At 39.7% G+C, this 13,328-nt stretch overlaps 1 protein-coding gene across 1 annotated transcript in view; it reads left to right on the top strand.

Annotated features, from left to right (window-relative positions):
* The window catches only part of HELZ (helicase with zinc finger), an 87,751-nt gene that overhangs the window by 5,060 nt on the left and 69,363 nt on the right, over positions 1–13,328 (top strand). The window contains exon 2 of the mRNA XM_066565864.1: positions 12,178–12,405. Within this exon, the coding sequence (XP_066421961.1) occupies positions 12,196–12,405 (210 nt within the window). The 5' untranslated portion in view covers positions 12,178–12,195. The remainder of the gene's footprint in view (positions 1–12,177; positions 12,406–13,328) is intronic.

Raw genomic sequence — 13,328 nt, 5'->3', positions numbered from 1 at the left:
CCCCCCTTAGTTATATATAGCAAAAATACTGTATTCATCAAAACACTAAAAATTATGGTGCTTAAATATGGTTAAAAGGTCTTTCATAGCCCTTCAGACCCCACTGGCAAGAGGGAAATCTGTAACATGAGCTGTTTTTGAGAATCTTGGTTGTTAGTAATGTGGCACGAGTGTTTAATTTGCTGGAAAATGTTTAGTGGTTCAACAAACCAAGAAGGTAACAAATCTTTGTGGACATCATAAATGGAGAATGCCACAAATGAAAAGCGTAGTGGTTTTGGCACCACCTAAAATAACACTTCTTCCCTATGTTTCTTTTCACTTAATGTAAGGTAATCTCTATTTTTTTAAAGTGAAAATTTCATTTTATCCTGGGGTAATTTTGGGAGGACAGGGATGGGCAGTTGGCCTCTGTTCCTAAGTAATGTTCCTTCATGGGTCTCAACTAAATTCCCCCTTGACTGGGATTCCCAAATAGTGTTGGACCAGCCACAATAGCTGCCTTGCATCTACTCCTCTGCTATCTTGGGAGCCAGAATTTGTTGGATTTCTCTCATTATCTACACGGGGAGGTCATTAAGGGGAATGTTTTTTGCATTCTTGGGAATCTGTGCTAAGACAGTGCTGTGGGTCTTTTATTCCAGTGATGTTTTTGATTATAGTTGTTTGTGCGAATGGTTTTGAGGTAACTGTGCTCTGGCCATATCTTGAGACACTCACACATTTGGAATGGTGCAGGACATTTGTTTTGTCCTTTGAACTGACTGATATTCCTTGGCTGTAGCTTTGTTTATATTTGTTTGGCTGGGCTAGACACCGCTCCTCTGCTTCCCAAGTTTTGTCAGGATTACGCCTAAACCACAGCAGGATCATTCCTGCTGATGCAGTTCTTTAAGTGGGGTTTCAGATACGTGACTGAATCACTAATGTTCATTTCAAAAGGAATGAGGAGGGAGAGCTCTGTTGGGAAATGTGTTCTGGATACACGTCCTGGTGTTGCTCGTAGGGTTTGCTGTGATGGGAGAGCTTGGGAATCCATGTTCTAGTCTTGAAAGAGTCTAAAAATTGAACCTGTTGGGGCTACCATGGTCAGGCATTTGAGGAGAGGAAACAGGGATGTTATAAAAGCATTATCCATGTGCAGAAAGGTTAATGTAATTAAAATACAGAGTTACAAGACAACTCCCCAAACCAGGCTTAGCTGTATTATGCCAAACTATTTGAAGCACGGTCATGTAAAAATAAATTTCAGAGGTTATTTACAACAAGGATAGCAGTTTTTAGAGGTGGAGGGTTAGTTACCACTTTGAACTTTCAAAACTGTACAAAAATACCGTGTACAGTTACATAATAGGCATGGTTTGGGAAAAGATGTGTTTGGAGGATCTGTGGGTGGCATGATTGTGTTATTAAATCTGTTACGGTAGGACCCTTTTGTGCTAAGCACTGTGGAAATGCCTAACAAAAAACTCAGTCACAGTATAATTCACTACTATAATAAATTAAAGTTCGTTATAAAGCTGCAGTGAGGGCTGAGGTATATTGAAAGAAATTTTTCCTTTTTGTGCCACAGTGTTCTGGCTGATTCCTGTGCTCAGTTTGTGACCTGTGCAATGTACCTGATATTCAACATGAAGATTTTTTGCAATCTTTCTGCCCTCTGAATGGATGGAGGGAGTGATTAATATTTTGCATCTCAACCAGCAAATAAACTTGGGGCTTTTATTTTTTCCCAATTTATCTAGCTGTAAAACTGTGATAGATACCTGTAGCATCTGCACTTGCCCTGGGGTTCAAAGCTATATTTTCAGCTAGATTTGCTCCCAGGAGAGTGTTGCCTTGCAGTGTCAGGTCAGGGGTGGAGAAAGTTCTTGTGTCAAAGTGAAAGTTTGACATTTGAGGGAAGACTGTTTCAGCATTGCTACAATATCCTGTTAAAAAGAGAAAATGTGGATTGAACCACTGAGCTCGGAGCTGCTGAGCTGCTGGGGGTGGGGAAGAGTTTGCATGGGGTTTTTGAAAAGGGAATATGCTGTGATAAATAATTTCCTAGTTTAAAAACACTTTTATTTCTGAAATCCAAATACAGCTGTATTAGATGAAGCTGTGAATTGAACATGAGACTGAGAGTTAGGAACTGCTAATTTTGATTCTGTCTCTGATTAAATTGGTAAATTTGGCAAATGAACTATGGTCAAGTGCTCTCTGCAGACGGTGCTGCATGAGTGACAGGTTCAATGAGCACTGGAGAACTTTGTGATGTGTTTTTGCATTTAAACTTCTGAAATATATTTGTAAATCTAGTGATATGTTCTGTGTTGAAATGATGCTTGGGAATCTTCTATGACTCCCCTTTGCATTGCTTGGCATTTTGAAAACGAGGTGACACATGTTTAGTCACATCGACACAGATGTGACTTGATCACAGAGCAGGCATTTCTCAGAGGGGACTTCTGGCACTACCCTGTGACTCAGTGGAGAATAATATTAGGAATTACAGGACTGGGTAAGTCCTTAAGGTGAGTAGGGTTCATTTTTGGGTCAAAGTTATCACTGAACACTAGTGCAGAGACAGGGACAAGGCCATGTTCTGTTATTCCAGTGCTGAGAAGAGAGGTTCTGACACAAGCAAGGCATAGTTTGGAAAGCTGTGGATTATGATGTTTAAACCAGCTTTTAGAATGTGGATATTCTTCTGTAAATTTGAGTTTGAGGTTTGAGTCTTGTAGGTTGGTGCTGCTCCATGGAGAGCTGGCTGGTTGTGCAGTGCTGATTCTTCCCTTTGTTTTTCTCTGGCAAATTTCATTAAGAGAAGCAAAGATTAAATTACTTTTCTAATGCATATTTTTAAAGTAAGTAATTGGTGATGTTGTTATGGGGATAAAATGATAACCATGGGACAATATTTCAATTAAAATGCCCTCATCTTGGGTAAGTGTGAGAAACTCTATTCTCAAAAAGCAGTGTGGACCTAGAGGTATATGGAGTACAAATTCCTGTTGTTAACCAGTTATTATGAAAGATTGTTTACGTAAAGATTTTCTATGAAGGAGCCAAAAACTTTAGGTGGGGCAGAAGCACCACCTATTATTATGTTACCTGATGCTTACTATGACATACTCCTCATTTCACTTGGTTATTGTTTGCCAGATTTTAATTATTTGGGTTGAAATTTACCATGGTAGGTGTCTTTCATAGTCTGACTTTTTGGGGGCTGTTGAGGAGAGAAAGGTTCTGCCAACATGATTCCATCTTTTCTAGAAATTGGGCAAAATACTTTCTTGTGTTCATGGTAAATTAGAAAAGAAGTAATCTAATGACCTATAGTGCTGCTTTGTGCAAAGTTGAGATGTGTTATTGTATAATGTTTCTGCCAAGGATGTACTTGTGATCAACCTTGTGAAAATCTTGTGAAAATCTTGTGAAAATCTTGTGAAAATCTTCTCAGTGCTGGTCAAATCAGCATTAAGTGCAAATGTAAAAGATAATCCCTGCAGTGAATATGCTTCAGCCTCAGCTAAACAGGATTTCTCTGTAATTTGAAGGCTGGGTCTCCTGTATTCCTCCCTGGTGTGATTTTGGATAAAAAATGAGAGTGCAGAAAATTCCCTTTCTGTTCTCCTGATACCAAGTTCCTCTTTCTCCCAGCTCTACCTTCCTGCAGCACAGAGGAAGCAGCGACTGGATTTAAACAGAAGGTGCAAAATGCAGATTTTTGCAGAATTATGTACAATAAATGTAGAGATGGGGGTGGTTGAATGAGGAGAAGGAGATTGAAAAATATTAGTATTCGAAAGAAATAGGAGGGAGGCTGTGCAGTGAGGGTACATATGATTTATTTTATAATGATAATACAGTTGTTTGTTGGAATACAGTTTTGCTATCTGCATGAATTAGAAAGTGTTTCTGAAATGGAATAGGGAATAGCAAAAAAGGAGAAGGCAAGTCCCAATTAATCCCCATCTTTGTTAAACTTCATTTTCTGTATTTCTAGTGAACTTTCCCATGTTGTGGTGTTGAGAATTGCTGGATACTCCTAAGTCACTGTGCAGACACCAGGTGCTCTGGGTTAGTTGTGTAAAAGGGCTGTACAGTATAGGCAGAGCATAATGGGGAGAAATCACTTCTAGATCTCTTCATGTGAATATAAGAAGTTTATAGAAACTTTTGCCTTGTGTGTTCTTATCTTATTCTCTGTAAAATGGGAATATTGTCAGAATGATAAAGATACTTTCTTACTTCGTGGAAAGTGGCCGGTCGCAGTATTGGAGGCATTATTGAAAAGTTAATGAAAACATTCAAATGCTGTCTTTTGAATAAGATGGAGTAGCATGCAGAAAATAAGGCCTCAAGTGCAGTGCTGAAGTATTTCACTGGATGTCCATTAGGCAGCAGCCTCCATTCTGCCCACTCATTCTGCCAGGTAGCCCTTGGACAATGTGCTCTGTGACTAACACAGTTAAAGGCAGTATCAGAATCATGCAGACACACAGAAGGCCAGCACGAGCTTGTACAGATGCTTTTGTCCTCGCACAACCTCAGAGTATCGAACTTTACAACCCAGTATTTGTTCTGTGAAGTTAATGAATGCAATATGTGTGTGTATATTTGCTTTGTTTAAACAGGAGCCTTGTATCTGTTGGCTGTGAATGGCTCTCAGACAGCACCAGCATGTGTCACATGGATGCTGTGCTTTGCCTTGCCAGGTATTTTACTTAGTTTCATCAGGACAGGTGATGCTTTCAGACAGCTGTGTGAAAAAGGATCTTTTTAAAGGCAGGATGGGAAGGTATTTGGGATGTGGTGGATGGATGGGCTGGTTGCAAGTGCTGAGGCCATGAGTTATTTCCAGATTTTGAGCCAAAGATAGCCAGTGTCCGTGTCTGAGTGTTGCTGCTGCTGGCTGCACAGATTGTCCTTCTGCTGCTATTTCCAAAATGAAAATAAAAGAGATTAGTAAAGTGTTAATAATCACTTAGTAGTCTGTACAGAAGCCATAACTGGCATGCAAAAAATGTAACTTGTTAGTATCTGTGATGTATGTAAAGTGGTTTAAAGCCTGCAGAGGATCCAGCTGCAGAAGGCATTTGCTCTTAATCTCAATTGCCTGTGTCGTTATGTGAATGATAAACCACCCACAGGCTCTTGTTCCTTTCCCAAGAAACATGCTTGTGTTTTTTCTATACTTTAGATTTACAGGATCAGACTCAAAGCTTCATTTACGTGGCCAGAGATCATTTGCCCTCCTCATTTATGGTGCTGTCTCCGATTTTTCAGTGTGGAAGAATAATCTGAGCATTTAATGGTCAGGGGCATCATGAGCTTCTTCTTTGCCCATTTTCCCTTCCCCAAGCAGGCATATCATGTTCCTCAGAGGCCTTGGAGCAGGATTCTTGCTGCTGTTCTGCCATGGAATAAAACCTTGAGATGTGCTTGCCTCATTCTGTATGCTCCATTTCAGATTTAACATCATTTTTGGAATTGAAAGTAGGGTCATTTTGCCTGGAGTTGTACAACATTAGCCAAAGTAATTCAGTTACTTCAGAAAACTGATTAGATTGTCCTCTCTCAAGGGTGGAGGCCTTTCTATTTGTTCTGTAAGGTGTGCAGTGCATTTCTGAGAACTCCTCAACTGCTATTACGGAATTCAGTCATAATTGCAATAAATGAGTGCATGAGATCTCTGCTGTTATATTTTTCTTAAAAGAAAAAAAAAGCCAAAAGCACCTTTCATATAATTCTTTCTTTTACACCCTGTGTATGAAAGATGCACCATCCTTTTCATCTCTGTTACATAGGTACAGTGCACTGTCATTATCTACTCTCATTTTATTCAATGATATTTTAGACTGGGATTATTTATGGTGTGTATGTCATGGCACTAGGAAAGTGCATTTTTTTTCCTGTATGTCTCCATAAGTCATTTCTGTACTTTGTGCAGCTCTATTTTATTCCCTCCTGGAGGCTTGAATAGAGGAGGTTTGGGTTTTTATTATATTTTTTTGTCTCAAGGCAAAGATTGGGTTATTTTACCACAGTGGGTAAGGAAAATAAATGGATATTTAATTTTATTTTACTGATCTAAAGGTATTTTAGTGGTATTTGGTAATAATACAAAACAAATTGACACAGAGAGATGCAGACATGCCTTAAGATGGGATCACAAGAGATGCCAGAGCAACTCTCTAATATGATTCAACAGTGGAGAGATGTACTATTCCCTATTTTAGTGTGTGGACTGACAAATGCAGTTTGTTTGCAGAGTTCTGAATTTTTAGTTGAATTCCAATGTCCCATGATTTCTTACTGTAATGTTGGCATGTTCACAGTAGCTAACTTTTTAATTGTGTCATATTCAATATATTAATTCACATTAAACCCCTGGTGTTTCCATATCTATATAAAATAAAGTATCTTGTCATTTTTTTCTGGATAATTTTGAGTGAGAGGGAAACTATTAATCACAGAGATTGTAGCCATACCAACATTGGGACTTCCCAAATATTACTTGGATATATTATGGAAATAACAAAATTTTGATGTGTGAATTGCTTACATCTCAGTTTACCAATAACAGCTTTGAGAAAGGGGTGGGACGTGCACTGCTTGGGTCTGCAGTCTAAAAGTTTGGGAACTCTGCTTAAACCTGGAGATTATTGGATGGATCCTGGAGCAGTTAAACTGATGAATGCAGCCTATGGCATTGACTGCTATGGGTAAGAAAAAGAAATAAGACCTTTCTTTCAGTGGTGAGTGACACTTTGCTCCAGCTCTTGATGGTAAATGGCAGCACGTGGCAGTAATGGATGGGGTAGCTGATGTCTGGGTATCAATAAGAGGCTGAGTTATACCTTAACCTTTCCCTGGGTCTGTTATCTGTCTTGTTACACATTTTTCATGAAAACTGCAGCATCTTCAAGACCCTTCAGACTTCTGGGAAATTCAGTTCCAATTGACTTGAAGCTCAGAAGTTACTGAGGAAGAACAGAGCAACCAGCCTCGTAAATAAATCTAAAGGCCTCTTCTTGCTCGTAAAAGGAATTGCTGGGAAGTTCTGATAAACCAGCTGTCTTTTCTCGAGTATTGCCTGAATTTATTACATGTTTAAAACTTCTCTCCAGTTTGGTGGCCAGCCTTTCCAGTCTGTGAGCTGGGCTGAGCAATCCCAAAGGACTGGGAAACAGAGTGCTTGCATTTCTGTAGAGAGGAGCAGGACGAGTGGAATTCCTGCCCTGCTCTCTCTGGCCTGCGCCAGCCTGACCGCAATAGGCAATGGAAGGGCAAATCCATCTCCTGCTTTCCCTTCCCGCAGGACAGAGGGCTGCTAGCAGGAGGACACGGCTGAATGGCCTTGGCAAGGAATATTTTGTGCTTATTTCCCTCAGCAGAACTGTTGGAAGGGTTCTGGATTGTAATGGGAGGCAGCTGGAGAGGCTCTTCCCCTGCACGTTCCCCATGGCAATGGGACTCATTCATTTGCTTCACTCTGCCATTCCCAGGATGTGGCTCTTGAAGTAAATTCAATTGACAGTAAATCCCTGCCAGTCTCACTGTAGGACTGCAAGTTGAACATCATTGCTTTAGCATAAATCTTTACAAGAGATGTTAATGTTTAGTTAAAATATGCAAATATTTACTGACTTGTCTACTGTTTGTCAGCTTGGCATGCGAGACCTTGGATCTGATCCTTCTGTCTTGGCAGACATTGGGAATTTTGCCAGTAACATTAATAGGAACAGCATTGTGCCCTCTAATCTGTTTGTTTATGAAGTACAGCGAGAGTTATCTGGCTAGATGCTTTACAGTGAATTGAAAAAGCATCTGTTTGAAATTTTTTTAGGAACTGTCACATGCTTTAACTTATTATCTTAGTGTATGGACCCTTTGATTCCATGAAACACATCAGTAAGATGTGGAGCATGGAAGTGCACAGTCATGAGTTAAACTTCCATGAAACACTGGATTTTAGTTCATGATGTTCTGTCCTCCTACATTGATTTTAATTTGAAGTTGGACTCATCAGACTGTGGAGTAGCTCTTCAGAGCCTCCTGTGCACCAAGCAGTGTTTACTTGGAAATAAATGACTGTGTGGATCACGTTGTTTATCACTCTTCCTCTCCAAGCTGTCCCTTCTGCCTTTCCCAGCCCCCTCTGCAGTTCTGGAGGGGAAACATGCAGCTTTATTTGGAGATTGGATTTTAGTTCGTTTCATGTTTGTTTACAAACCCCCTTTGGCAAGAAGGTGGAATACTCATTAGGAATATTGAGCCTGAAAATCATTAGTTGTAGGGGGAAAAAAAAGAATTGTTTGGTTTGTTGTAAAAGCCACCAAGGTTTAAGTTACACCAGTTGGAACTAACCAGGTCTTTGAAATAATATTTTGTGGAAGATAAGCTGAGTACAACTTGGCTTTCAATGAAATGCAAGTTCAGTAAGTTCTCTTCTACTTAAAGGCAGGAGTTTTTTTTAAGGTACAAAGTATGATGCCAGATTATATATTTATATATATAATATCTTAGGTATGTCTACCTGTTTTAGATATGCAACTTTGGATAGTGGGAATATGCCTCTTTACTGGTTCTTCAAGATTTCGAAGATGTATTAAACTTCACTGGAGGATAAATTACTTCTCAGAATTGAATTTAGAAGTCTTTTGGCATGTGGTTTTTAAGGTCTCTTTGAGAAAATGAATAATCCTGATGTTTGTTCTGTTACATGATAGTATTTTAATTTCAGTTTTGCAGACAGAAGTGAAGCTCATAAGTAATTTGCTCAGTTTTGCAAAGAGAGTTGGGAATATGTGACACTTCAGCTTTCAGTTTTAATTTTAATAAATTCTTCTTTTAGAAATTCCAATTTTATGCCTGAAATCTTGAAAATAAAGATCTGTAGAACTGAAAATAAATTTCTTTTAACAAAATAATTTTATTTTAACAAGTGCCTTCGCTACTTGGCTGTTAATGATTCCATGAATACTTTAAGGTTGGAAAAGACCTCGAACATTGAGTCCAGCCTTTAACCAAATGCCACTGTGCCAACTAAACTCTATTGTGAAGTGCACTTGTATTTTGAGCACTTCCAGGGGTGGTGACTCCATCACTTCCCTTGGCAGCCCTTTCCAGTGCTTAACCACTCTTCCAGTGAAGAAGTTTTTCCTCCTATCCAACCTAAACCTCTCTTGGTGCAGCTTGAGGCCATTTTTGTTTGGTCACTCGTTCCCAGGGAGCAGAGCCCGACCCCCACCTGGCCACAACCTCCTTGCAGACATTGTAGGGATTGAGAAGGTCCCCCCTGAGCCTCCTTTTCTCCAGGCTGTGCCCCAGCAGCTCCCTCAGCTGCTCCTGGTCCCACTGGTGCTCCAGCCCCTTCCCCAGCCCTGCTCCCTCTTCGGCCTTGATGCCCTTCTTGAAGAGGAGCCCAGAACTGGGCACTGGACTTGAGCTGGGGCATCAGCAGTGCCCAGCAGAGGGGGAAAATCACATTCCTGCTCCTGCTGGGACTTAGGAACTGCTCCGAGTGGTTTTAAATGGAGGTAAGTCAGGTACTTCAACAGACCAGATGTTAAGAAATGGTTGTAATTCATGTTCACAAGTCTCAGTTGCTGATTTAGGGTACCAAAACTAGAAAAAAAGGTTTCTGAAGTCAGCAGGAAAAATCAGGTGACTCCAAGGAACAGTGTAGAGCACTTGGACTGGAGTCTGAAGTAGATGGCACAATTGCCTAATAAATGTGCATGTTTGAGTCTGCTTGTATGGCTATAGATGGGATTGAAATGAAATCTGAGAGCCTGAGTGCATCATTTTCCATATGTTGTCCACATACTGGTTTTGTTTGTTATAATTTGATTTTTTTCCAAACAACTTATACTGCAGTGGCTCCTTATCTATCATTGTGTCCCATGTACTGTGATTTTGGTGGATTTTTCACACTCTGAAATATGACTGGTGTGACTCAGTTATCCAAGCCAGCTATCCAGCTTGGTCCTTACTGCTCATGTTTCCACTTAATTCAGAGGATTTAGCTCAGTTTAGCTTCACTTATATCCTCTGAAGTGCTCTGGAGTCTTCAAATTAACCAGAGAAATTGTGTGCGCACTGCTTGGTGTGTAAAATCCAGCTTCTCAAACAGCTGAGTTCTGTATTTCTTCAGCCAGTCAGCATAAGGCAATTGATAAGAAACATCTTTGTCTTTTTCATGGTGCCATGTTGGAGGAGAAGGGTTTCAAATCTGTCAGCTGTGCTGGCCAGGTCACTTAGGATGGGATCTGTGTTTAATCAGCTCTTTGGGAATAAACACACAGAAGCTCTGCTCAGCCTTTTGGTCAAAGGAATTTTGGTTATATGTCAGCCAGGAAGTGAGGAAATCAAAAGTACAGCAGAGTTCATGGAGTCCTCTATTTTCAGTCCCTTCGGAGGAAAACAGAATGTACATGAGAAAAACATCAATTAACTGTCGTGTCACTGTGGAAGCAGATCCTAGATTTGTGAAATACACAGTGGCCTAAAATGGTAGTGAAGTGGAAACCAGTGCAATTTTTAGTTGTATCTAGAAAAGATCCTTGCATACACAGCTTAAGAATACCTAACATTTATGTAATTGAAAATCTGTGCTAAGTGATCCAGCAGAATCTTTAATAGAATTACCTCATGAATGAATTTACTCATATGTATGGAAATGCAAAACCTACTTGCCTGCTTCTATTGTTTGAAAGTGCAGGCTTATTTTTAGCAGAAAAAGAAATATCTGGATGAATGAGGTAATATTTTGTAAGGCTGTTATTAAGGAAGAGGCACACGTCACAGATTTGTACCAGGATAACTGCAAAATATTCATGCTCGCATTCCTTCATTTTAGAGAAGATTTTTTATTTGTTGTAAATGAGAAATTTTTATATTAGTGTTTTAAAAGGGAAGCTGGTTTAAGTCTTGAAAAATCAATATTCCTTTATGTAATTATTTTGATACTGGATGGAAATTTAAGAGCAGAAAGGAACACATAGAATACTATGTTGTACAATATATGAAAAGAGTTGTTTACATTTCTTCTGAATGTTGGCTTAGGTATGTGTTAATGGGAAAAGTGGGATAATGGATTATTTTTCGTAAGAGGAAAAAGCATTTGTTTGACTTGAAATTCTTGAAGTTACTTTACCTTTGGTTGAAAATTGGAAAATGCTAAGTAAAAAGAAAGCTTTTAACAGTGAATTTTTAAAGTGGACTAAAAGTATTATTTGAGACAATTAATAGTAATAGTTGGTCTCTAATCAGAAATATTGACAATATGCTGCTTGCTAAAAGCAAAAACAAAAACTCATAAGATTTTTCCTCTTTCAGTTATCAGAACCCATTTTTGTGAAGTCAGCTTTAATGTGCAGTGTCTCTAGGGATTGTGTCATGTATTTAAATATGTCAATGAAGGGAGAATGTGGTCAGGGATTACAGAAATGCTTTGCTCTTCTGCTGGTAGTTCAGATGTGGATAACCATTTGTCTTAGTTTATTGGCAGATAATGTCTGTCTGTGGATAGAATTTTTTTCTAACAGTCTCAATCCCCCCAAATATGTACTTTGAAATCATTTAAGAAGTTCTGCACAAAGGTGTTGGTGTGGCAGGGGTATCTAGACTTTGTCAGCTATAAATGTAGCTAAAGCAGCAGAAGGAAGAGACAAGTGGTTGGTTTGCTGTTGACCCCCTGGTTTTCCTGTCCTTCCCTGTCCATCCTTGTTGTGCTTCACCCAGAGAAAATGTCTCCTCCTCCCAAGTGTAGGTGAGAAGTGCTTGGAAGAGAAGGTGTTGTGGAGTACATGGCTGCAGGCTCAGAGACAGCACTTAGGGGATGAGTTGTGTTCCTTCCAAAGCAAAGGTCATGTTGCCACTGAAGAGCCAAAAGCCTCTGCTTAAATCCATGCTGACTTGAAAATTTGAAACCCCTGCTTACATTCTTAAAATCAGTCATGGGCTTTAAGTACCTTCTTGAATTAGAATCAAAACCGAGAGCTGGGAGAAAAGCCTGGGAAGAAATCAGTTAGTGAGAAGGTTGGTGTAGGAAATGTGATGGCACAGCACGAGGGGGATGTGATACAGCACCTTGAGACGGGAATGGAAGTTGGTTGGCAAGTTGTCAGTGCCATTCCACAGCTAACCAACGTTTTATCGTCCCCTCTGCCCCCGCTCTAGGATTTCTGTCCCTGAGTCATGGCAGACAGAAGACCAGAGAAGGCATGTGAACAAGCATGTGAATCCCTTAAGCAGCAGGATTATGAAGTGGCAGTGAAGCATTGCACAGAGGCTCTCCTTTCCCTCAGCCAGTACCCCCCAGCTCACCTCCCGGAGCCCTGCCAGGCAGAACTCGACCGCATCAAAATCGAGACTCTTCTGTATAGAATTGCTTCCTTTTTACAACTTGTGAGTGTGACTCTTTAAAGTATCTAGTGAACTGGAAAGAAAAGTCAAATATCTTGTATTGTCAAGATTTAAATACCACTCAGAATTTTTGGCATGTTGCTCTGCCCACAGAATCCTTCTTGCTATAGCATCTATGAGGCTTCTGTCTTGTAGCTCTCCCTGATCTATTTATTTTTCAGGATTTGAACCTCTTGGTTTGGGTCTCAATCAAAGTTTTCTAAACAAATAAGGAAAAATACTTTAAACATTTAAAAAAATATATGTATATATTCCAGGAAGGCAAAATACCTGAGTTAAGGTACATATGCTGAATTACATACCAGATTACCTTCTCTTTTAAGAGCATCAAATTAAAGTTTCTGCAAATAAAAACACCAAGAAAGAAAGTTAGAAATGCCAGAATCTAGGTAGCTGGTCCATACCTGCTTTAGCTTTATTTTCATAGGCCTAAAATTAGTCTTTTTATGCTTAATCCCAGCTTTCCAAGGCTAGGCTAGAGCATATCTGGTGAAAGATGTAACTTTTAGACTCTGGCAAAAGGTGAAAATGGCTCTTGTAAAGGTTTGTAAATGCAAAGCAAGAGGCATAACCCTGAATTACAGGTGACCCCATTGCCAAAATTGTGTCCTTCCTTTAAAGCATCAGAGCTTCCTTTCTTAAAGGAAAGGACATTTCAGTGCTTAAGAATAAACCTACAACCTGCTTTTTCTTACCTTTCTGAAATGTTATTGCAGATTTACAGCTGCCTTGTCCAAGATTGGCCAAGTCACAAGACCTTGCTGGGCAGCTTTAAGACAAATCTTGCCCATCTGATGTTTTTAAGCATTCTTTAAATAAATAGCTGGATTGGACTATTCAGTGTGCAAAATAAGAATTAGGAAACCTCTTAAATGAAGAAGTGACTTATCTTATAGCTCCTCAGG

This window comes from Molothrus aeneus, chromosome 26, assembly GCF_037042795.1.
Source record: "Molothrus aeneus isolate 106 chromosome 26, BPBGC_Maene_1.0, whole genome shotgun sequence".
Lineage (NCBI taxonomy): Eukaryota > Metazoa > Chordata > Aves > Passeriformes > Icteridae > Molothrus > Molothrus aeneus.
Note: the sequence above shows the minus strand (reverse complement) of the source record. Positions and strands in the feature narration are given on the sequence as shown.